Source organism: Calidris pugnax, unplaced genomic scaffold (genome assembly GCF_001431845.1).
Source record: "Calidris pugnax isolate Ruff unplaced genomic scaffold, ASM143184v1 scaffold8, whole genome shotgun sequence".
Classification (NCBI taxonomy): domain Eukaryota; kingdom Metazoa; phylum Chordata; class Aves; order Charadriiformes; family Scolopacidae; genus Calidris; species Calidris pugnax.
This window is the reverse complement of record NW_015090830.1, coordinates 23,020,024-23,044,129: the sequence shown is the minus strand read 5'-3', so window position 1 is coordinate 23,044,129 and position 24,106 is coordinate 23,020,024. Positions and strand designations below refer to the sequence as shown.

The 24,106-nt window shown below is 40.2% G+C and overlaps 1 protein-coding gene across 5 annotated transcripts in view; it reads right to left on the bottom strand.

Annotated features, from left to right (window-relative positions):
• Positions 1-15,392: 15,392 nt before the first annotated feature.
• The window catches only part of CDKAL1 (CDK5 regulatory subunit associated protein 1-like 1), a 428,699-nt gene continuing 419,985 nt past the window's right edge, over positions 15,393-24,106 (bottom strand). For all 5 annotated transcript variants that reach the window (XM_014941103.1, XM_014941106.1, XM_014941102.1 and 2 more), the window contains one exon: positions 15,393-16,110. In XM_014941103.1, the coding sequence (XP_014796589.1) occupies positions 15,904-16,110 (207 nt within the window). In that variant the 3' untranslated portion in view covers positions 15,393-15,903. The remainder of the gene's footprint in view (positions 16,111-24,106) is intronic.

The window sequence follows — 24,106 nt, the reverse complement described above, 5'->3', positions numbered from 1 at the left end:
ATTTTTTTTTTTTTTTTTTTTTTTTAAATTGGAATTGAATAGTAATTAGAAATTGAGAGTTCCAGCACAGTGCTGGCCGTGTGATTTCATTTTAGCATTAAACAGTAGGCTTACTGGTAACTCAGACAACTGTCCACCTACAAAAACTTTCTTTAGCTCAATCATCCCCAAGGATGTCTGACCTGAGCTATGTCCAAAAAAAAAGTCGAACAAGAGATTCTGGCCAATAACAAGTCCCTTCACAAGAAAGGACTGAGTATTTTCCCACTCTGAAAATCCAACTCAAGAGGATCCCTATTTTTTAATAACCACATGCAATTCTTATTACAAAACTAAAACTGATTTTGCATTTGACTCACTCTGGGTAGAAAATGCAGTCCTCAGCTCTAAATGCTCTTCTGACTCAAAAACCCAGCAATTCAGTTCAGGTGTCCTACACAGCCAACAACTCCACCTCACCCCCAAATGCCTTAAGTGCCTTTAAGGTATGTTTTTAAAGCTTGTCTCCTTTGCAATTTCTGCCTCCAACTTCTTTCTTACCCTTTAAGTTACTTAGTTTTTGACACCTCCCACCTCATTACCTATAGAAGTCCAATGTCTGAAGAACACATTTAGGCCCTATTACTGTAAATAGGTGGAAGCCAGTATGATGACTGGATACCTGTATTTACTTAAAAGTGTTATTGTGTAGCATCCAAAGTCTGTTGACGGGGATCAGCACTGCATTTTGAAAAACGCTGTAAAAGCAAGCAGAGAGAAAATTTCTGTTCCTGACAACTAATTCTCTTAAACTTGGAAACTGATAAGCTGAGTGGTACATCTCCAGGTCACAGCAACCTTCTATAACAGCAGGAACTCGGAGGATAATTTTCTCACATCGAGCACTTTGAGGAAAATGAATCTGCTTCTTGATCTATTTTCAGCGTTATGAAACCATCATATAGAAATAAGCCAATAAATGTACGTAGCCCACGAACATGCTTGTAGTTTGGAACAGCTGAAGTACTTGATAAAAGCACCTGATGACTTATGCATAATGTAAGTAATGCACTTTCCATTATAAGCTTCAAAAATCAACCCATACTGCTGAAACAGACAATGGTGTAGACGAGGTACATGACCAGTGTCCCGGGCCTTCCCCTCTGACAAATCTCCTACTGCTGTTGAGTATTACAAAATCCCAGGAGCTGAGAAGGACATGAATTGTCCCTTGGACCTGAGGTTCTGTGGGGTGCTGTTAACAAGCTAAACACATTAGGTTTCGCAAACTCTGAGAAGCAGGATTGCGATGTATTAGCCCGAGAGGATTTTCCAGAAGGAGGTTTGAGTGTTGCACTGCAAGGGGGTCTGAAAAAAGGGTTCACCCTGCTGTCTTGTTAGGTTACGTTTCTTTCCCAGAGTGAAAGGAAGGGAAAAATGAGTTCAGAAATGATATGATACGGTTATCTTCTTCCAGCTACAGCACCCCAGGTCTGAGTACTTTAGCTAGGTGAAAGACTGTCTGAAAAAGCACTTTTGGGAGGCTTGTTCAGTAAATTGTTTTTCCGTGTCTTTCTGAAGAAGAGTTCCTACTACTTCCTGAAAGTTGGCATGAGAGTCCCCAGGTACGTTGATACACTCAGTATGTACAGCTAAAAGAGCTATGGAAGGCTTTTTTCTATAGAAATTTGAGTACCTGAGGCAACAACTGCTCTCTGGTTTGGAAACTAAGCAGACACTTTTGTCTGTGTTTACTCCTAAGGGAAAGTAATGTGACCATCATAAGTCTGCGAGTTACATCAATTTTAAAAGATATTGCTTTGAATTAACAGAAAAGTGAGTAGGAAAATTCTTCCTTCTGGAAATCTAGTTCTCAGCTGATTATTTATGTGTTGATATTCATTCTTTCCAAGTAAACAAAGCAATAAGCTCTTCCTATGAGCCAAGTGAATCAACATTAGTGGAATGAAAATCATTCTCTTACATAATTGTTTTTCCCCTACCTCCAAGCCCTTAAAAAAAGGCCAGAAAACCCACCTTAGAAAAAATATCTGTCTGCAGTGACCTTATAAATTAAAACAAAAGGAGTGTTACAATGATAGGGAGAGAAGGATTTACTCCAATAAATATTTGCAAATAAAAATGATTAAAACATAAAGAAATATGAAATCAACACATGTACTTTAAAGTATGGATAAATAAATATTTTTTAAAAATGAATGCAGTTCTGGTACTGCCTTAGTACTCCAGGAATGTAGTCAGTATAAGAATCCTCAAGCCAGATAAATCCAACTTCAAAATAAGATGGAAGCAGGCCCTTAAATCACTTTGCCATGTTGGAATTAAATGAACCCTCTCAGTCCTGCCTTCAAGATCACCTCATTCTAACACCAATCGCTGGCAGCAGCTGCTGTCTGTGGAGTCTCACACACAGTGCACATGTGGACAAGTCGCCAAAACTCATCCAACTGAAAGTAGACACCAAACAACATCACAACAAGGAAGTCTGTTTGTGAGTGATTTTTCATCGTCTGCAATATAAAAGTCAATAATGGTCCCAGGTATCGGTAAAGCGCCATTTCTAGTAGACACCACCAAGGGGCAATTTACACTGGAGATGCAGGACAACAAAGAGAAATGTTCCTCCTCCTACGCCTGAGGGGAGAGGGGAATTGTCCTTCCAAAACATTATGAAATTAGATGGCATCTTAAAATGCCAAACTTTTTAGCATACTTCTAGTCCAATTCTATGACAGCTAATTATGAAGGACACTCCACAGTGGAAGCCGTCTGCGTAATTCAGGAGCAGCACAAGGCTTTTTATTTCCTGTATGTGGTCAGGGCAACAGGCAGTGGTATAACGTACACCAGGAAGAATTCTTCTTTTTTATTAGGAACATGAGCAATCTAGGAGTTAGGCAAATCTCCACGATCACTGATCTTCCGTGAAGAACTGTTTCAGCCTAAGGCACTGACAATGCCAATGACAGCCAAAGCAAAGATCACCAGCTCACTAACACCGTTGTGCTCTTCTGTAATACCCGATCAGCCTGCTGCCTACTATATGTATCTAAGGCAACTCCTGTTTTTAAAAGGGAAACAATCATCCTTATAGCACTAAAACGTACAAATCTATACGCCGCTCTACAGCTTACCTTCAGCCCCATGTTATGCCCAAATTCTCCCAAACTCCCGAAGAGTTGTGTGATGTCCCCTGGAAAGCCTTCACAGACCAGCTTCACCCAGTCCCACCCCGAGCCTCAGCCGTTCGCAGGACACCAGGTCACCCACAACCCACGTGCATCAGTGGCAGGCAGAGGCAGGTGGGCTGCCTTTCTCTAGAATTTGCTTGAGTAAAAGACAGAAAGCTCACGGGGGGAGCGTTAGGATTTTAGGCTGGCCGTGGAGAGGAAAATGATACCTTATCTGGCATGAAGCCTGCCGGTCGAAAGTTAACTCCTCGCCGTGTTTTGAACCAGCAGAGTGAGTAAGTTTACACAAGCTCAGTGCTTTGTGTTTTTACTGTACCACCAAAAGACGCTCAGAAGAGTACACAAGCTGGAGCGTTGCTGACTCCTTATCTTCCAAATCTTCTACATGTATTTGATCCAAGTCCTTTAAGCACCCACTCGGTGCGTGCAAACCTGACCTCCCAGGACTGGTGCTATTTACACACCAGAGAAACAATGGAGCCATTTGTCTCGCCAGCAGGGCCTGGGCACGGGGGAGACGGCTCTCTCCCGCCCCGGCCCCAGCTGGGGCATTTGTTTCAAGAAATCAAAAACGACTGAATTTTGGAGCCTTAGAACACAACACGGTATCCGTTCTTTAACTCTTCTTTTCCTCTTCGTAAACTCTCACAAGTTTTCTCAAGCCACTGACTACAGAATGAACAGGAGAAAGACAAAAATATACAAGTGCATATACTCTTAATCCATGGGAAAGACTTACAAAACATGCACTGTTAGAAATCACAAAATGCTCATAACACTGCAGTAAGGATACTGATGATAAACAGCTTTTTTTTCCCTGGTGTTTCACAATTTAAACGGCTAGTCACTTTCTTTGTGAGCAGTGGACAGAAGGCCAAGCAAAGACCATTTCTATTCTCACACATTTCCATTAAGCTCTCAATAAAAGTCACTGTTTTCCTAAATTGCTCCCAGAAAACGAATTTGCATTTAATATCAGTCTGGTACAAGCACAGTGTTTCCTCCTTTACACTAATTGTTTTTTTAAAGATGTTTTCATCAAATGCATGATAGAAGCTTCTGGAATGTACCCCTTGAGATGTCCTGCTGAGTTTTCGCTTACATTTGGTAACAAATCTCATGAGAGCCTTTAATGGAAGTTAACATCTTTTGCATGTGTCATACTGCAAGTCTTCAAAGCAGAAGTTTGTAACAAAGTCTTAATGTGACTTTAAAGCGCCAAGTCCTCTTCTAGATATCTGCTTTATGTTTGCTGACATTGCTGACTGCCCAGAATTTGGCTGGCTCTGACCAGATCTAAGCACAAAGGCAAACTGAAATGACGCAGAACTTACTTTTTCCTCCTTTGTACTTCCTTAACAAATAGAAATTTAGGAGCATGTGCATAAGGAAAGTAATGCAACAAAAGAAAAGAATCTCCAAAACCACAACCAACCAAAAAACACCCACTTACATGCCAGATCGTTTTTAAAGCGATTTCTACAGCTCACAAAAGGGACAGATTGGGAGTCCTGAAACACAGAGTTTGTTCTACCCACATAAACAGCCCTTCCCTGGGAGGCAACCAGCACGTTGTGCTTCCATTTAAAAAAAAAAAAAGGAAAATAAAGGAAAGTCATATTATGTATGTACCTCTAGAGATCAAAAGGAGGCTTACCAACCTAAGGGGAAAGGACAGCTTGACAGTTAGTTTATGTGGACTTACTTTATGGTCTACTAATCTTGAGCCCATCACAACAGATCACGCAAGAACTATGAAACACTATAATTCAGCAACATCCTGCCTGCCCCTGCCCTGTGGGGTCTGACCTTACCTCTGCAGTTCCAGAGCACACCTTACCTGCATCGAGGTCTTCAAACACCAACTTTACGTCTCTGCTCTCCAGGGCTTGCACAACCACAGTGTGTTTTCAGCCATGTATTCGTGTGGCCATAGCATGCTTACTGCAACTCTGTAACTGAAATAAAGTGGTAGAATAAGCACCTTTCCAAAGCTGAACCAGCAAGCAGCACTTGGGCCAGTAAGAACTCACATAGTCCTTGTCTTTAGCCCGAAGTGTGGCCCTCTGGCAGCTCAAGCCAACATAAAGCAGCCCTTGCATTGAACCAACGCTCATGCAACAGCACAGGGAGCCAGTTAGCAATGTCAGCCAGCTCAAAATGAACCCCGTCAAAAAACCCCTTTCAGTTAGATGAGCCACCTGAACTTCTCCTCAGGCACTCTCACAGCACTTCTTCTGGTGCCAGCATGAGCTGTCAATAGAAGGAGGTTGGACAGAAAGTCCACAGCCTTAGCTTCAGTCTGCTTGGGCTGCTGGAGCCACTGCCTGAGGCTGCCACAGTGATTCCAATTTCTGCGAAAATAGTTTCAACCTATAGAAACTACTTTGACTCAAATGTTATATTTTTTTTTTTAAGAGGACCACATGAGCTACAGCAATTGTATTTTAAATTAAAATGTTTAATCTGCCAAGGGGGAAACATAAGACATAAAAAATAAAACATAAAAAAATGAAAAAGAAAAAAGTGAGCAAAATACAGTAATTGGCCTTGTCATGGATATAACTCTTAAATGTAGCTTACTTTAAAATCATACTGCACGACAGAATAGGGTTGTTTATTTGAAATACTTCCTTTGCTTAGGTCTTTGTATTATTTAAAGCTTGTCCCATATTGACAACTACAAGGTATGGAAAGAACCACCTATACCATTCCATCTCCATAAAGCCAAAACATTTTCTTTCCAAGTGACTCTGAAGTGCTTAAGAAAAGAGAAGAAAAGTTTTATGCTTGTCTTTGGCCATCACACCAGCTTGCTTTTACTGCCTGAAACACGAATAGCATGTCTAGATAACTGAACTCTGACAATTGGAAAATCAGACTAGTTAGTACACTGTCATTTTTTTTAAGCAAGGAGACCTTGTCAATTCTACCTGTCAAGTGAGTTTGGGCCAGATTGTTAAATATTTCAAGAAAACAGAATAAAACGTATTCCCTCCATGAACCAGACTTTCATTTACTTTCCTTGCTCAGAAGCACTCCATTAGAGACCACAGTGCAAAACTGTCCACAGGAGTAGACTTTATGACTGAAACTATTCCAGGTCTTTTCCTCAAGCTACTGGTGCGAACGGGAAACACTAGAATTTCAGTTGCATGGATTTCCTGGCACATAAGATAGTACTTATGAGTTGCCTCAGCTTTCCTACATTTGCACCAATATGAAGTAGGATTGGCAGTGACCCAATTTCATTATTCTTAGTTAGATGAGTCAATAAGTGTGGAAAGAGAAATGAAATGGGCAGTTAATCAACACCAAAAAAATCAGTTATTCTGCGGCCAAGAAAGTATTTATATGCTGATGACTCAACTTCTGCAGCTCTGTACGCAGCAAGAACAGGAAATATACTATTGAACCCTCTTATGACAACAACTTTGATGTGAAAGGCCGAAATAGCTTGTTCTCCCTGCTGTGATTCAGAAAGCTGGAACTGTAATCCTGGACTTCAGCAGAATATACTCACAAGAGCTTCCGAGCTCATTAAAGGATAGCAGCAAATACACAGCTTCCACGGGACACATGGTAAGTAAATGTCTTTCAACAACTATGGAAACAAACCCAGGTGACAACAGGCTGGCCCTGGAAGCTCTGCTGCTGTTTGACACACCAAGCGTCCAAGGCTCCTCCACCTCTACAGTGGCAAACCACTGCTGCTACACCTGGAAGCTCTGCTGCTGTTTGACACACCACGCGTCCACCTTGGAGGAGCCTTGGCAAACCTTGGCAAACCACTGCTGCCATGAGGTAGGGAAAGAGAAGAGTTCCTCCATCCTTCCATAATGGCATGAAAACTTATTGTGTTTCACAGTGATGTCACATCTTGTTTTAAACCTGTTAACCAAAATGCAGAGTTTATGTTGGAATTACATTGATGGCTACTCTAGAACAAACTTTCTGAACCCAGAAACTACAATTTACTACGCCTTCTCATGAATATTTGTCCAGAGGAACAAGACAAAGACTTCTTTACAAAGTTTAGGAACTTCCTCTTATCTGATGTTTATTATTCATTTTTCTTCTTGCGTAGCAGAGGTTTCATGAAGGAGGTGGTGAGAGCGATACATAATACTACTGTCCTGAAGCAGTAATTCTTACAGCAGATATATGCTGGACAAGGCTATGAAATTACCTGTGTGCCTGATTTTAATGTCACTATAAATTGGAAGGAATTGAAAATTTATCGGTGGATTTAAATTAGTTAGCTTCAACAATTTTCAGCATGCAATCTTGGTAAGTCTGTAGACAGAGAAAGTAAATATAGCGAATTGACTGCCAGCTAGGCTTGATTTTTTTGATCCCCTCAGTAGTGCTCCACAGGCCAACTGAAAACTTGCAGTTTAGGTTCAAATCAATACAAAAATCAATCCCCCTACAAGAAAGGTGTCAGTTGATTCAGGCTCACAGGCGATGAGACAAAATACAAACAAGCTTCATCTTAAAAATAAAAGTATAAGTGAATTATTTTGTTCAGTATTATTTCAGAGTCAAATAAAATAGGTTTTCGGAACAAAAACATGTGTTTGCAGAAAAAAGATCCCAAATAAAACCAAACCAAAACAAGAGGTCTCTCATTTTAGAGCTGAATGGGGAGGAGATACGGAAGTGCGGGAGGTTCAAATTTGTACCAAGTAATTTCTTTCTCACAGAGCCAAAGCTGATCACTGCTGTCAGGCTCTAATTTCTTTCTCACAGAGCCAAAGCTGATCGCTGCTGTCAGGCTAAAGGCTCACTTTATCCTTCTGCTGGAGACTCATTCAGATTGCCCTTTCTGCCTACTAAACAATCCAAGCAGGACAGAAGCAAATTAAGGCCACCGCAGCATAACCAAGCTGTTATCTGTCTTTTTTTTATTGCCTTAATATTACTGTAATACTTGGAGATTAAGCTGTGCCTTGAGTGGGAACATCCTTCTCTCTGTCATTGGTTACCTGTGTGGTTGACTCGGTAACTCGCTCACTTGTTTCCTTCTGCTGTCTCACACTAATACTCTGCAGACCATGTCACACATGGCCCTTTATAATCTCTTGTATAGAGCTCTTGTAGTTAATGATTGCTAGATGTTGACTTTAACGGCTCATAAAGCCACCAGCGGATATCAAATTTAATACGTTCAACTGACATCAATGGTGTATTTTATCTCTTGCTTCAAATTGCTAAATTTCTGGAGTTTGCGTGACTAAAAAAAAAACAACCCATAGCACAACAGAAGAGGCCTTTTAATACTGCAAACAAGCAAATGGGAGCTTCTGACATAACTCAAAGGCTATGGCAACCAGACCACTACACTGCTCAAGGAGAGACACACTGCAACACAATAGCTTCCAAGCACCGACACCTCTGGCAAATGAGCTCCATGGGAGAAGCAGCATTCTTGTTTTCAGGGAAGAAGCCACCGTGCTCAGACTGATATTTACCCTTCTGAAGACACATCATCTTCCATAAAACAAAACGAGGTGCTGAGAGCCTGGGCGAAGCAGCTGCAAGAAAGGATGAGAATGCAGGCTCACAGGGAAGGGACGGCAGTACTTCAGAAACAAATAGTCGAACCTTGCAACCATTAAATATCATCTATTATTTACTGAATGCCATTGGACTGAGCAAGTTTCTTTGCTGGTCACAGTTTACCCATTTTCCCTACCCTGCAGTAAGAAATGTAATGCTTTGACATTGTGATAGGTGACAACTGGTTGGAGTGCCCTGTACATGTCCTGCTCACAGCCAGAAGCCAGGAGAGCTGGGCTTCCTTTCTCCAGCCATGACACCAGTGCTGGTGTGGCGAGACCGGCCGCTCTACCACACCACGGCAACCCCAAGAGCTGTGAGCAGTGGGGAAGGGGTGTCCCTGCAGCAAAGCCTTCCAAGCACCACAAACCAGTTTTACTCTTCAGATTATACTACAATGAGATCCTAATTATGCAAAGTCAAATTTGCCATGATGTCATGACTTCATCACGTTAATTTCTCTCAGGCTCCCAACTCACACTATGTGCCAAACAATTGTGACCCTTTTTTTTGGGTGCGTTTTATCATCTCCAGGCTTCTCCTGTAATCTGTAACCCATTGCCAACTAAACATTTGTACAGCAGTCCCCACACACACCACACAGGAAGGGAGTAGAGACAATATTTTATGCTCAGTTGAGCACAACTAGCCTGTTCTCACACCCAGTGACAGACAGGACATTTAAAGCATGCAAGTTGTAGGCACAAATCTGCATCACACTCTGCTCAGCCGCATGGAATTTCATTCCATTACCTACAACCAACATTTAGCAAACCATCCCAGGCAGACCATGCTCTATAAAACATCATGTTAACACCACTTTTCAAGAACAGCTATCACTGGTAAACAGGTTCCAATAAAATCAAGATTGTCACAAAGATACTCAAATATTATTCTTTCTCCATTCATGGGATTTGATTCACTCGCCTCAGTGAAAAAAGTGCTACATCACCAATATCAAAAAGCAGACTTTCCCCCATTTGATCTGGTTAGGTTTTGCCAGGGGAATCTCCATCCTTCTGGAATGTAGATGAAGTATTTAAGAAAAGGAAGCAGAAGATGCAAAGAGATTTGGGATGTCACTTTGTAGTATTTAGCCTCCTTCGGAACTGCTAATGCATTTCTCTGGTGATGCAGCTACTAAATAACATCCTCTCACACTTAAACGTAACTAGTCAAGGTTGGGTTTTTTCCTTCTTTTTCCTCTCACCCTTTCTCCTCCTCTCAACAGTAGCTCTCTGCACATGGTGGGATTCTGATACCTGGAATTTGCATGTTACTAACTAGAACTCCATGAAAAAGTGCATCTGTGAATACCAGAAATGTATGAAGTTGCACTGGCTTCTGTTTTATAAGGACTACATCTTAGTCTGCATTACTGCTGTACTTCAGTCTGCCCTAGCAGATATAATTTAGTCACCCCGGATTTTTGCAGCAGTACATAGAAAATGCAGATTACTCTGACTGATAATACAAGAGGGAGCAACTAATGATTACAGGTAGACAAAGACAAGGATGCACACACAAGACATCTATTTTAGGTGATGATGTAGCTCTCATATTGTTGCACAAGAGTTTCTCATGCTCTTTGATCATCACACCACCTCCATCAACGGACCACATATTCTTACCTTCCTTTCCTAAGAGGATCACATGGAAACTTAAACACATTATCTAACTGTTCTTTAAACTCCTGACATTGATAAAGGAGATTTGAATGAGACAAGAGTGAGAGAACAGAGAGAAGTCTGTGCACAGATGGCGAAAAGGCGTACAAGAGAGGTGTGGAATAAAGAAACAAAGATATCTGAAGATCTTTTCTGCCATCAGCTTTGACTAGCTTTTTGACTGGAACACAGACACTTCCATGACTTTTCAAGCACCCAACTTATCACAACATAGCACAAGGAGATCTACAGCATAAATGATCCAAGTCCACAACCACAGCTTCCCAAGTGGGAGTTAACAGGCTTTGGGACACCAGCAGCTGCAGGGACAAGATTATTTGTTACAATTTTATTTTGTACTGGGCTTCTTTAAAATTAAAATAGGACTATTCATAATTTATACCCCTCCACCGCTACTGAAGCGTCTTTATTTAAAGAAAAAAACCATTCACTTCAATGTTAAGTGCATGCATGAAGGAAATATGCAACTAAAAGACATTTAATGATATTTGCACAAAGACTTCCAAGCAATCATTCTAATTTTAATTATCTTGTGGATGAACCCTGCCTCTGAAAAAGTCAGATGGTGTTTTGCAGCCAGTCCCTCACTGTGGGCTGTGTTTCCTGGTTCAAACCTGCTTTGCAGCTTTTGCACTAGTATTTTTCATTTTGCACTACAGCTTTACAGCCTCTCAATTTTTTCCTCTGTTTTTGATTTTTAAATTCTCTTTGTTTCTATCTGTACAACAAAGTGTGCTCAAAATAAAATGTGGGAAATAAATATGTGAAAATAAAATTTGGGAAAATGGCAAGCAAATTTTCCAGCAAAAGATAGTACGTGTTCAAAAATACAGAAATAAAGATTTTAATAAGCCTCATACAAACAGGCACATGCCTACTCATTCCTCCGAATTCTCAAAGCTCGTGGATAAGACTTCTTTTGTATTTGTCTTAGTCCCTCAAGTTACACACATCTTAAAGTTAAAAAAGATAGACTTGTTAATAGCGCCCAAATGTTCATAGACATAACATCTTTACAGATATCCTCTGTGAGCAGATCAAGCCACTCTCCATATGTATTTAAACATAGCGGAAGGCTGGAGTTTTTAAGTTGTCAGATCTGTGCCTGGGTAAGAGGGGCTCTATTTTCACTCTTCGAGCAGCGAGAGATTAGCAGCTTGAAATCACTTTGACAGTTTCAGTTACTCTATTGCATACCGCAGGGAATTTTAATTCCAACCTGTGAAATTGTAATTGCTTCTCAAGAAGAGCGGAAGGATTCTGGGTAATGGACACAGCCAAGCTCAATGTCAGAGTTGCCAGTTGCTGCCACTTCAGATATTATTTGCTGTTATTCAAAAATCACTCCAGCTTTCCCTATGGGAAGTTGAATTGGGGAGGGAAACTGCATTAACAGAAGCTGTCAGTTGTTCAGAGATGTGCAGGCAACGATGTGACAGAGGTGGATGAACTCTCCTCAAAAGGTACCTTCTCCATCTTTCTCTCTCCTGCTTTATAGAACAAGCTTTACATTAACCACTTTACATCACCTGCCAATGTGTGCTCATAATCCAGAAAGCCAACCGCATCCTGGGCTGCCTCAAAAGAAGTGTGGCCGGCAGGTTGAGGGTGGTGATTCTCCCCCTCTGTTCCTCTCTTGTGAGACCCCACCTGGAGTACTGCGTCCAATTCTGGAGGCCTCAACATAAGGACATGGACCTATTGGAGGGAGTCCAGAGGAGGGACACAAAGATAATCAGAGGGCTGGAGCACCTCTCCTGTGAAGACAGGCTGAGAAAGTTGGGGTTGTTCAGCCTGGAGAAGAGAAAGCTCAGATGAGACCTTAGAGCAGCCTTCCAGTACCTAAAGGGGGGCTACAGGAGAGATGGGGAGGGTCTCTTTATCAGGGGGTGTAGTGACAGGACAAGGCATAACTGTTTTAAACTGAAAGCGGGGAGATTTAGATTAGATATTAGGAAGAAATTCTTTCCTGTGAGGGTGGTGAGACACTGGAACAGGTTGCCCAGAGAAGCTGTGGATGCCCCATCCCTGGAGGTGTTCAAGGCCAGACTGGATGGGGCTTTGAGCAACCTGGTCTGGTGGGAGGTGTCCCTGCCCATGGCAGGGGGGTTGGAACTCCATGATCTTTAAGGTCCCTTCCAACTCAAACCATTCTATGATTCTATGATTCACTTATTTCACATTCTTTTTCTAAACAAGTATACCATTAATAGAAAGCTAAAATAAAAAGATTAAATGACAAAGTCCTCCAGCATCCAAAACCATGCACAAGTAGGACATAAAAAGCATGCATTTAATGTTGTTCAAAAGAGATTTAAGTTGCCTTTGCTATTCAAGTCTTGCGGTTTGCAAGATTCCTCCCTGAAAATAGTCAAAGAGAACTCAGAGCTACCACACACATTTAAGAAAAATAGCTGAGGCTTCCTTGATACCAAAAGGAAATAAGATTCTTTTTTGCTTTAAAAAAAAAAAAAGGCATTGGATTCAGATTGCTTATTAGCAGACACATTCTCCAGTGATAAGTGTTTTCACACATGTGTAAGTGTGAGATCAACTGACTGGAGGGAAACTTCTCCTGCAAGGACATCATTAACTTGGAGTAGATTTCTTACTCACTCTGATGGCTTGTAAAGACAGAATACTTGGTGGAAATAGGCCTCGAACATAATGATGATGTAAAAATTAAAAATGCCGCCTGGCATGGCAGTTAGAAGTATTCAAGGAGCCAAGTGGGAGCAAAAATCACAGATCAAATGTGTTCAGGTCACCCCGTTCCATGAAGTAGATATACTTCTACAGTCCACTCTATGCTCAGAGGTTTCCCAGCCTTCAGCAGTAGCCCCATTTGGCTTTTGCCTGAAGGTCCAGATGAGCAGTTTGACCAGAATTGACTTACTCAGCTCAGTGTCTTTGAAAGCTTTCGTTGTAAATAAACAGGAACAAATGACAAACACTCTACTGCTCGACAGTACAAAGTGTCAAAAAGCCCTCTCAAAATCTAAAGGAGCATAACAAAATACTTGATAAACAACACTTCCTACTTACCAGGTTAAAGCTCAGTTTAAGAATATCCTGCATTTGTGGGCAATGTCATTTACAAAGTCTTCCTCACTCACTTTCTCTATATTGCGTTATTTCCAAGAAAATAAGCTGGGCCCATTAAAGTCAACGATGCACAGAATCTAAATCACAAGCTTCGTAAGTCTTTGTAACAGCTGATGCAATGAGTCTGTAATTGCTATGATTAGATAAGCTAGAATGGCTGACAGAGTGCTAGAGGCACAGAAAATATCTGCATAGTTTATTCCCATCAAATGCAAAAATTTGGCTCAGAGATAATGATTTTGTCAACTCACAGTTTTCCTGAGAATCTTGTGATATGTGGTAATTTCCTGAAAATTTCAGCTTGCAAAGTCAAGTGGGGGTTTTTTTTGAATATTTCAGATTTGTTAAAAATGTAAATTACTGATTGTTACATACTCATAGTTGTAAAAAAAAAAAAGCCTGAAAAAACAAGCAGAAGCAAATCAAGAGCACAGTTTTTTAAAAAAGTCTCATGAATTTTGAGTATTGGCTCATGACCTTCAGTGGTTGCAATAAGAAATATAATATTCAAGTCATTACACAACTAATTTCCTGAAGACAGTTACATTTGTTGTTATAATTTACAGGCTGTACTGAAAGCATCATGGTGGAACTTCCTGATTAATTGTCTGTAACTACTAGGAATCCTCATTTTATGAAGTACCAAGCATCTTTCCTAGGGGACTATTCATCTGCACTGCAGAGCTGCTGTATTGGATTTGGGTGGGACAGCGTTAATTTTCTTCATCACAGCTAGGATGGGGTTATGTTTTGGATTTGTGACCGAACCAGATTTGATAACACAGGGATGTTTCTGATAACACAAGGTCTTTTCTGCTTCTCATGCTGCCCTGCCAGTAAGTAGGCTGGGGGTGCACAAGAAGCTGGGGGGGACACAGCTGATCCCAACTGACCAAAGGAATATTCCAGACTATATGACGTCGTGATCACCAATAAAAGCTGGAGGGAAAAAAGGAAGAAGGGGGAGACATTTGGAGTGATGGCATTTGTCTTCCCAAGTCACCGTTGCACGTGACGGAGCCCTGCTTCCCTGGGGATGGCTGAACACCTGCCCGCCCGTGGGAAGCAGTGAATGAATTCTTTGTTTCACTTGTGTGCCCAGCTTTCACTTTACCTATTAAACTGTTTTTATCTCGGCCCACAAGTTTTCTCACTTTTACCCTTCCGACTCTCGCCCCCGTGCCGCGGCGGGGGAGTGAGCCAGTGGCTCTGTGGTAGCTGCCTACCGGGGTTCAACTCCAACAGCCACGTAGGCAGCTCAGCGCCGTCTGTGCCTGCATATGACACAAAATACTAAAAAAAAAAATAAATCACTTACAGTTCCTGCTCTTAAGATTTTAAATATACTTCGCAAGTGAAAGTTTGGATGAAGATCCGGAAAGGTGACAAGGCATGAACAAATGAACGAACAGTACCACGCAGTCAGGTGCTGGCAGAACAGGGCACAGAGTCCAGTCCCCGACTGACCAGCACAATCTCAAGATGGGTGGAGATCCTGCCACGACAGAAAGCAACCAGAAATTTGCAGTGTGCAAAACGTAACCTCCCCACTAACACAGCAATATTGTCTTACACACAGCGTGATCCAACACGCATCTAACGCTAGATGCACATTTAGTTCTCTGAGCGTTATACTAAATCTATAAAGACTGTATTAAATCCCTCTTTTAACAGAACTCTACCACCAAAACTCCATCTTACCATTCAGTGATAAAAACCTAACACCTTTACAACTATTTCTATGCAAAAAATAATTCTTGCCGTATTAACAAAACCTAGTAACGCATCATGAAGTTGAGAGAGGCAGGATGGCAGGCCAAAAATTCTTTCAGACATAACAGCAAAATCAATAGCAACGAATGACAAACTTTAATGGCCCAGCGGTGTTTGAATCTAATGTAAAAAGACATATATCAAACCATCACACTGCATTAAGCAAAATCTTTAAGAAAGCTTTAAATGTTCTGCTCATAAAAGATCACCAACATCACTCAATGGAAAAAGGTCTTATAAACTTCATGAGTTCCCTGCATGCAATTTTACCTGCTACAGCAGTTACAAAAAGAGTAAGCAACGCAAACATTGCATCATTTTAGAAAAAAAAGAAGAGCAAAGATGCAACAAACTGTTCTGCCAACCAAGGATCTCAAATTTTGGCAAGATACATCGCCCTAAAGCTTATTAACATTCTCTCTTATGAATGACAGGAAAGGCATAGGGTGAGTACAAATTATTGCTCAATTTATATTATCTTTTTTTTTAAAAAAAAAAAAAAAGAAGAAGACTTGTAGGTAAAAATGTTTCCTTTGAAGATTTTAAACAGTAGTTTTATTGTTTTCATAAAAGCTTCATTCAGTTCACAGCTCTGTTTTCATTCCTCCATAGTAAAACATAACAAGAACTGCCAGCAGAGCCAGGCTGACAGACAGTATCTTCAGTCCACCTCCTCCTTGTTGCCATGGGAGCTGCAAAGCCATCCAGGAGCTGAGCCGTGTTCTTACTGGGGTGTCAGCAGAAGGGTGTGCTTTCCACTTTGTGCCATTCTGTGGTGCAGGTCTGAACTCCTGTGAAGAAATGCACAGATTTAGATTGAAAAGGTGTTATGTATTCCTGATTGTACATTCCAAATACAAAGAAAATGTCTTTATATTGAGGTCCTCTGTGGTGCAGGTCTGAACTCCTGTGAAGAAATGCACAGATTTAGATTGAAAAGGTGTTATGTATTCCTGATTGTACATTCCAAATACAAAGAAAATGTCTTTATATCGAGGTCCAAATTAATCTCTCTTTTCAAGACAAACAATTCAACCTGCACTGCAGCAGGTCATCAGTTTTTCATACCCAAATTAATCTCTCTTTTCAAGACAAACAACAACTCAACCTGCACTGCAGCATCATCAGTTTTTCATAAAAAAATCTTACCAAAGTAAATCTTTTAAATGAAATTAAACTGCCAAATCAATGAAGAAACAAATCTCCAGACCTCAGTGTCGTCAAAGAGAGTTGTTTCATGATTATTTTTTTATTTGTTTGTTCTGCTGCTATCTCCCTACTCTCCCATTTTTGGCTTCTTCAAAAGAAATGCCTAACCAGTGATAAAGGGGACCACAACACGACAATCCTTTGCACAGCAGGGCTCTTCTAAAGTCAATCATCGTCTCCTGGTGTGCCAGCTCAGTGGTGCTTGAAAATCCTCCCACAGGGCTTTTCCTTTCCCCTGACCCTGAGGAAGCAGCTGTGCTAAAACACTCACCTTCTCATTCAGCATATTGAATCCGAGTTCCCTGCTGCGCCTGGCCATTACCATTCTCAACCTGACTGCAAGCACCAAGATCCCCCACCACATGAGGACTTTTAACTGCAGCACAAGTTACAGACGTTGAGTCACTAATTCAGCTGAAAATCCATGTGGAACGAATAAGAAACTCTTCCCTCTTGCACTCCTGTTCAGTTCAGCACACTAGCATTGCAGATACTCGAAAGGAAAAACATCTATTAAAACTGTAATCTGATGACATTTGCAAGAGGTGTAAGTGGTGAAGGTATAATTAAGCAGAGGTGTAATGACCTTACATCATAAAATTCAGTATTTCTGTTCTTCATTTCTCTTTTCCATCCTCTATTTAAATAACCTCTTAGGAATTCAACTGAGCTCAGCCAGAGTTTTAATAGTTTGAAATTTTAAACCATAAAAATTAAAAACCTTAAAAAAGTTTTTTGGGTAATCCACAGTATTTTTTTCCCTTCACATTTTGTATTAAACAAGTCAGGGATGCAGAAAGTACCTGTGTGGATAATCTTGTATTTCCAAGCAGCTGAAACAGGGTCATGTGAAAGAAAATACAGACCAGATGCCCAACTCCCTCTTTTACCAAATGCATTTCTGGGCAAACCCAAAGAAATATCAAAGCTCCAAGAGAGATGCCTGCCCATGAAAGTGTGAGAGCACAATTCAAACTGTCTGTAACTGCCTCCTGTTTTCCATTTCGGGAATCAGCTCCATTACAGTAATTGTAGAATGAAAATAACGATTACTACTGGTTAAGTAAGTAAGTATCAAAGAGGTGAATGACAGCCTGGTGTAAGTGCAGTTCTAACACCTAAGATATTGTTGATTTAGATCACAATTCACACAGGCAAAGGGTTACTAAACAAGTGACCTATAAAATGAGGGTGACTTCTTATGTATACGGCACCCAGAAGAACACCAACCGGATAAACAGAGGAAAAGGGAACGGGTAAGCAAATTGGGGTGTAGTTCTCTGCAGTGTAAGGCACAATAACAACACTACTCCAGGACTTCAGTCTATATTGTGCAGAATATGTTGGCTTCATCAAAAACTGTGAAACTGCTTCATATTGTTAAGTTGTTAATTACAATAAATTCCTAAGGCATCTGAAGTTTTAGTTACTGGCCACAGCTATTTTATCCCCCCAAATCAAAGCTGATTAACCTTTGCCTGCAGAATAAACTGGATACCATATAGTATTAACAATTTTTTAGATATGAATCAAAACTTCTTTGCAAATGTATTATTTCTAGATATTATAATAGATATTATTTCTATTTTATAAAGCCTTTCCTTTCTTTGCGGGTCTCATATATCTCTACCAATTTGAGCATAATTTATGGTCATGACCTTATTTTACATCTATCATTGGTACGTTAACAGTAAGGCTAAGGTGATTTAAAAGAAAAGATAAGACTGTAAAATACAACTGAAAACTGAATTCTTCTGATATTTAATATTCAACAATTCATTACTTAAAATTTCGCTGACTGAAGTCAGACTCCCAACTCCTTACTAAATATTTCTATACAGCTTCATAATCTGTAAAGTCCTGAATAATTAGTTATACGAGACTAAATGCTATCTCTTAGAAAACAGATTAAAAGGGCCCGTGCCTCATAAAGGACTTTGTAACTCACTCAGTCCCACTGTCCATGTCACCAACAAAGATGTTAAACAGTGCTTGTCCCAACACTGACCCCTGAGGAACGTCACTCGTCACTCATCTCCAGTTGGATATCGAGCCATTGACCACAAACTCTTTGAGTGTGACCATCCAGCTGATTCCTTATCCACCAAGTGGTCCATCCATCAAACCTGTGTCTCTCCAATTTAGAGACAAGGGTGTCGTGCAGGACAGTATCAAATGCTTTACAGAAAGCCTTAGGTAGATGATGTCAGTTGCTCTTCCCTTATCCACCAATGCTGTAACCCTTTAGCAGAAGGCCAGCAAATTTGTCAGGCATCATTTTGCCAGCAAGACACTCCAAACGCAAGCTACAAGTTGTACAAAGTCTTGAGGGCCTTTTTCCCCCCTATTTTACTAACAATTAAACACATTACTGTCATGCATTCATTCACGTTCCTCTGCAGCAATTTTCAGTAGTGATTTCACTGACAATTTCTCTTTTACAGGTTTTCTGTTTTCCAACATAAAAGTAAATAGTCTCATCTTGTTGCTATAATTTCCATCATGAATAGCCTATTTATTTTTGTTACCATATTGTTTCTTAAACCTCTACTGCAAGATGGAATGCATATAAATTAATTAGTGCTGCATACTGCTAGTAGGACAGCATGGCAAAAGAGATTTTAGCAAGATTTACAAAGTTCCAGTGGTGGGGAACTCATTGGCCCCATGGCCAGTTGTCACAGTGCTATTTCATCTCAGGAAGTCAGTCTGTAAAGTTGCGAGCCCCGTTTTCTTCGTTACTTTATCATATTTCTCATAAATCAGATGATCACACTGATATACTGAACTCATTTTTTTATGTTCCTTCTGTCGATGAAGTTTTATCTTACAGTATTTTCCTAATGCTGAAACTTAACTGGGTTGGAGGTACAATTCTCACAATTTCACTATACTTCTGTTTTCCTTCTATCTTATATTTTTCCCTACTGGTAGCCACATTTTCTAAAGTGCTAAATCTTTCACATTTTTGCAGTATCTCTCATCATGTAAGAGACTGTCAAACACTTTAAACCAGAAGCTTTTCTTTCAATAGATGAGTACATGAAATACTACTCCTATTACCTTGCTAACCTGAATTCTTTACAATTTTTCTCAAGGATTACACTGTTCTTTGACGGAAAAAAAAAGATCACCATTTGCAAAGTAAAGTGACCCTTTTCTTTAAGATGTACTTCACAGCTTATCACTTAAAACACTGCTGCATTTATGTTTGATAGACATCTCCTCAGATGATCCTGCCAAATATTTTCTTTCAAGAAAAGTAATGAATATGTTCATCTAATCCATATTTTCTAAGAACTATTCTCTAGTTTGCCCCAAAATTCTGCCTTGCAACACTGATGCATGGGTAATATCATTGACTTCCTTGAAAGTGTCCGTCATTATTGTCAGAGAAAACACATTTGTAATAAAGGGTACATCTAGTTTCCTACAACTGAAAGGCTCCTTGAGAAAATGGCAGTCCTCTGTCCCCCCCTGCAATTCGTACAACAGCTTTTAACAACAGGATAATCTCTCAGAGACACCTGCAGGCAGGTGCCTCTTCCTAAGAGTGTGTTGTGCAGCTCTGTAAAGACACGGCACAAAACTCAGAGGGAAGAGGAAGAGCTCTGCTAAGTTGACTCTCTTCTTGCACCCTCTTAAGCCTGAGCTAAGGGCTGAGCGGCCCTCACCGCAGTCTGGCCAACACTGAAGTGCCTGCCTAGAATATCATCAGCCCTTACTAATGTACAAGTATCACATTAGCAGCTGTGCTAGTGAAAATCACTGTATATATATATATTTATTTAGGCAAAAAGTCCTTCTTTAGACTCTGCGGAACTAGTTTTCAGGTAAAGTATACATTGTGGTGTACATTGCATGCACAGAGAAGGAGGGGAGAAGATGAAGTTACAGAAACTAAAAATAAATTAAACCTTTTCAGGTAGATAAGGTAAATTACAAGAGCTTCTTTGAGCTGTCATATGAGCTTCAGAGTTTGCAATATTGTAGTGCTATATTCTGAGATCCTCTCATACATGTTCTCTTCCCTAAAGCTTTCCATACACTGGGCCTTGAAGAGCTGTCCAAGACACCTGCAGAAAAGATCTTTCACGTTTCATGGGGAGGGGAGCTCTCCACAGAAAACTAGGTTTTTATCAGAGCTTTTTCATGCACCTATGGTGCAAAAAGCATGTGTGGAGGCAAAGATCTCATTTGTTGAACTAGCAGTTACACCGGTCCACTCCCTGTGCTCTCATTTCATAGAAGTATTAATTCAGAAACAGCCTTATTTGTATCTCCAGATAAAATATTGGTGGCGCATTAGCCTTTCAAGGAAATCTTCAAGGTGTTTCTGTAATATTCTGAACTGATATAACTGGTGATATTTGCTATACACAATTACTAGTCAGAGTGCAACAGTTTCTTAAACTAAGCTCAGAAATAACAATTCTGTAGCTGCAAGACTCAGGAAGATTAACATAATGATTCAGTTCAGCGGAATTTAGAACTAAATCCAAAGCCTCTTTTAGCCCAAAAAAAAATACTTGGAGGAAATCCTAAGGTAAAGAAGTTTCCACATAGACGTGTTTATACTAATTTAAGTCTTGATAGGCCATAAACTCTTTGGTAGACTCGTTGTTAATAAGGAGCATTGCTCTCACTAAGAAAGACCACAATGAAAGAAAAGCTACTCTAAGATTTAAACCTATATACTAATAATCAAAATGGAGGAGGATGGGAAATTATCAAACTGAAATGCAAAGACAGACACTTTGAGCTAAGCATCTTGTATTTCCATGGAGGCAGCCTTTCATCTTGTTTTGGCAGCCACAAAGTAAACACAAGACTTTGCTAATAAGGTATAATATAAATTATTAAACCATCTAGTGTATGATCAAATGCATTTCAGATTATTTTTTTGAATAATTCTGCCTTGACGACTGCCAGGAGTAATATATTTTGTGTACTCTTGCACAGACCCATTGATTGCTGTCTTTCTGAAGCTCCAGTCCCAGACTTAAACTGCTGTGCATGAAAGAAATATATAATCACATCAAAACCTAAGCTTTGGCATCTGTCGATCACAGCCCAGCTTTTTGTAAGATCCTACTTCATGTTAGTCAACAAAGACATGAGAGCAATTCTTTAGCTCTGAGCTGAGGTTTTAATAGATTCAAAACATTTCTTACATGCAAATTTCTTTTATGGCTCAGGGGCACTGTTAGAGCTTGAAGTGTTAGCTAACTGCTGTGAAAAACTACTTGACTGAGCATATCTCAAGATAAATTAGACTTCTGAATTTTTTAGCCCAACCGAGTACATCTTACACACTTGTACTACAGGTTTAGAAATACGGACTTTTATATAATCATGCACAACAAGTCTGTGTGACAAATTAAAAGAAAACATGTTAAAATATGCATTACATATCCTACTGCGCCATTTGAAACTCTGGGCTATTACACTTTGGAGGCATTTTTTCAGATTTAAAAAACAAACAGTTACTGAAGGTCACATAGATTGCACGTCCAAAAAATATGTAAATTAAATTTTATTGAATAGTTCCGGAAGACACATTTAGTTCTGTAGGTATTAAGAAAGCTTCTTTGATTTATTAGTTATGAAATCCTACCAGCCTTCTGCAAATGTGGAATGCTGATCTTAAAGTAGAAGATAAATGGCAAATACAAAATATTTTTTCTAATGGAATTAACATGATAATTCTCCTAAGAAGCATCCCTGCCACCGTGTATTCCAATGAATGCACAGTGCTATTTTTTTAAGAGAAAATGCTGTCTACAAGCCTGCATGTGTCAGATGTTATCAGCTGTACACCGTTCCTAGGAATTCACTGATTCCAAATACACATGGAGTTTACTTACCCATTCTAAGAAATGGGAAACCTTGAAAAAACAAACAAAGCAGCCAGGAACTTTTGCAAAGGATTTCCAGATTGTTTCTCCTTTTTTGTGTGCATATATACATATGTGTTTGTGTTTGGGTATGATATATGACTGTACGATTTAATATATAAATGAGGGGACAGAACTGAGCTGAAGGATAAATACAGATTTATTATTTTCTCAGTAAATGGTCAGAGTTTTAGTAATAATTAGGATTCTTAATCTGTTAACCCCAAATCATTACCACTGAAGTTATAGCACGAAAATAAATTAATCCAAGCATTTTACGAATAGCTGCAGTCACTAAAACTGTCTGTCATAGGATCCTAAGATAATTCAGACTGCATCCTTCCATCCTCCTGCTCACACAAGGGTCAGCTATAGCCTAGTTTGCTCAGGGATTAAATTAGTTGTGCCCCCAAATCATTACCACTGAAGTTATAGCACGAAAATAAATTAATCCAAGCATTTTACGAATAGCTGCAGTCACTAAAACTGTCTGTCATAGGATCCTAAGATAATTCAGACTGCATCCTTCCATCCTCCTGCTCACACAAGGGTCAGCTATAGTTTGCTCAGGGATTCAATTAGTTGGGCTTTGGAAACCTCCAAGGATGGAGACTGTACAGCCTCTCTGGGTCTTTGTTCCACCACTTGGCATCTTCATGGGGAAAATATTTCTCTTCATACTCGGTCTGAACCTCTCGCTTCAACTTGTGCTCACTGTCTCTTATCCTTCTACATATTCCATGGTGAGGCACTGGGCACGGTCTTCTCAATAACCTTCCCATAGACACTGGGAGGCTTCTGTTAGTGTGTCCTGAAGCCACGCCTTCTCTAGGCTTGAACAACCCTGGTCCCTTAGCCTCTCCTCACGGGCCAAGTGCTCCAGCCCCTGACCATCTCTGTGACCCTACACTGAACTCGTTCCAGTTACCAATTCCTAATTTATATCAAGATCACTATGCATGACCCAGTCAAGTCAGGTCAGCAGTACTCTTAGCAGCTGGGCCAGGGTCAAATGCAAGCATAAAATACATTTAATAATGGGAAGATATAGAGATTGATTGACCTTAAGCTCAGCTGCAGCAATTCTGACAGTTTCTTCCAGGTTTGTCATCCCTTATGGACATCATCTTTTAACTAGGGCCTACTCCTGAACTGCATAGCAAGTCAGCAAAATCTTTTTTATTTGCCAGTAACACTTGCATGATCTGTCTGATTCCTTTGCTCAGAGTAGAAAAAACACCTTTCCCATTACTCAATGACCTCTAACCTTGATTACTACTAAAAGCTCCTCCTATCTGTCCTGTTTTCTTTCTAGTTCTTCCCATTTCTCTCCTGCATCACCTGACCATATCACTTCTCCTAATAAACAAAAGCAGAGATGCCAATAGGAACGCAAATTTGGAGTGACATGCAATATCATGACTTTCTGTCCATGTCACACAGACACACCTCTGGAACTTCGTCCTCCTCCATTAACATTAAATCCAAACTCTAATATTCCCATGTAAAAGTATAAAAGAAACCAATTCTCTCTCTGTAAGTTACTGTACTTGGACTCCCCACCACCACTGCAAGGCTCCACTGGTATTTTTCTTGGCACACATCTCTCTGCTTTCTTCCATGTTCTTACCTAAGGGTAGGCTCTTGCCTACCTACTTCTTTTTCCTCCCTTAAGTAGTCT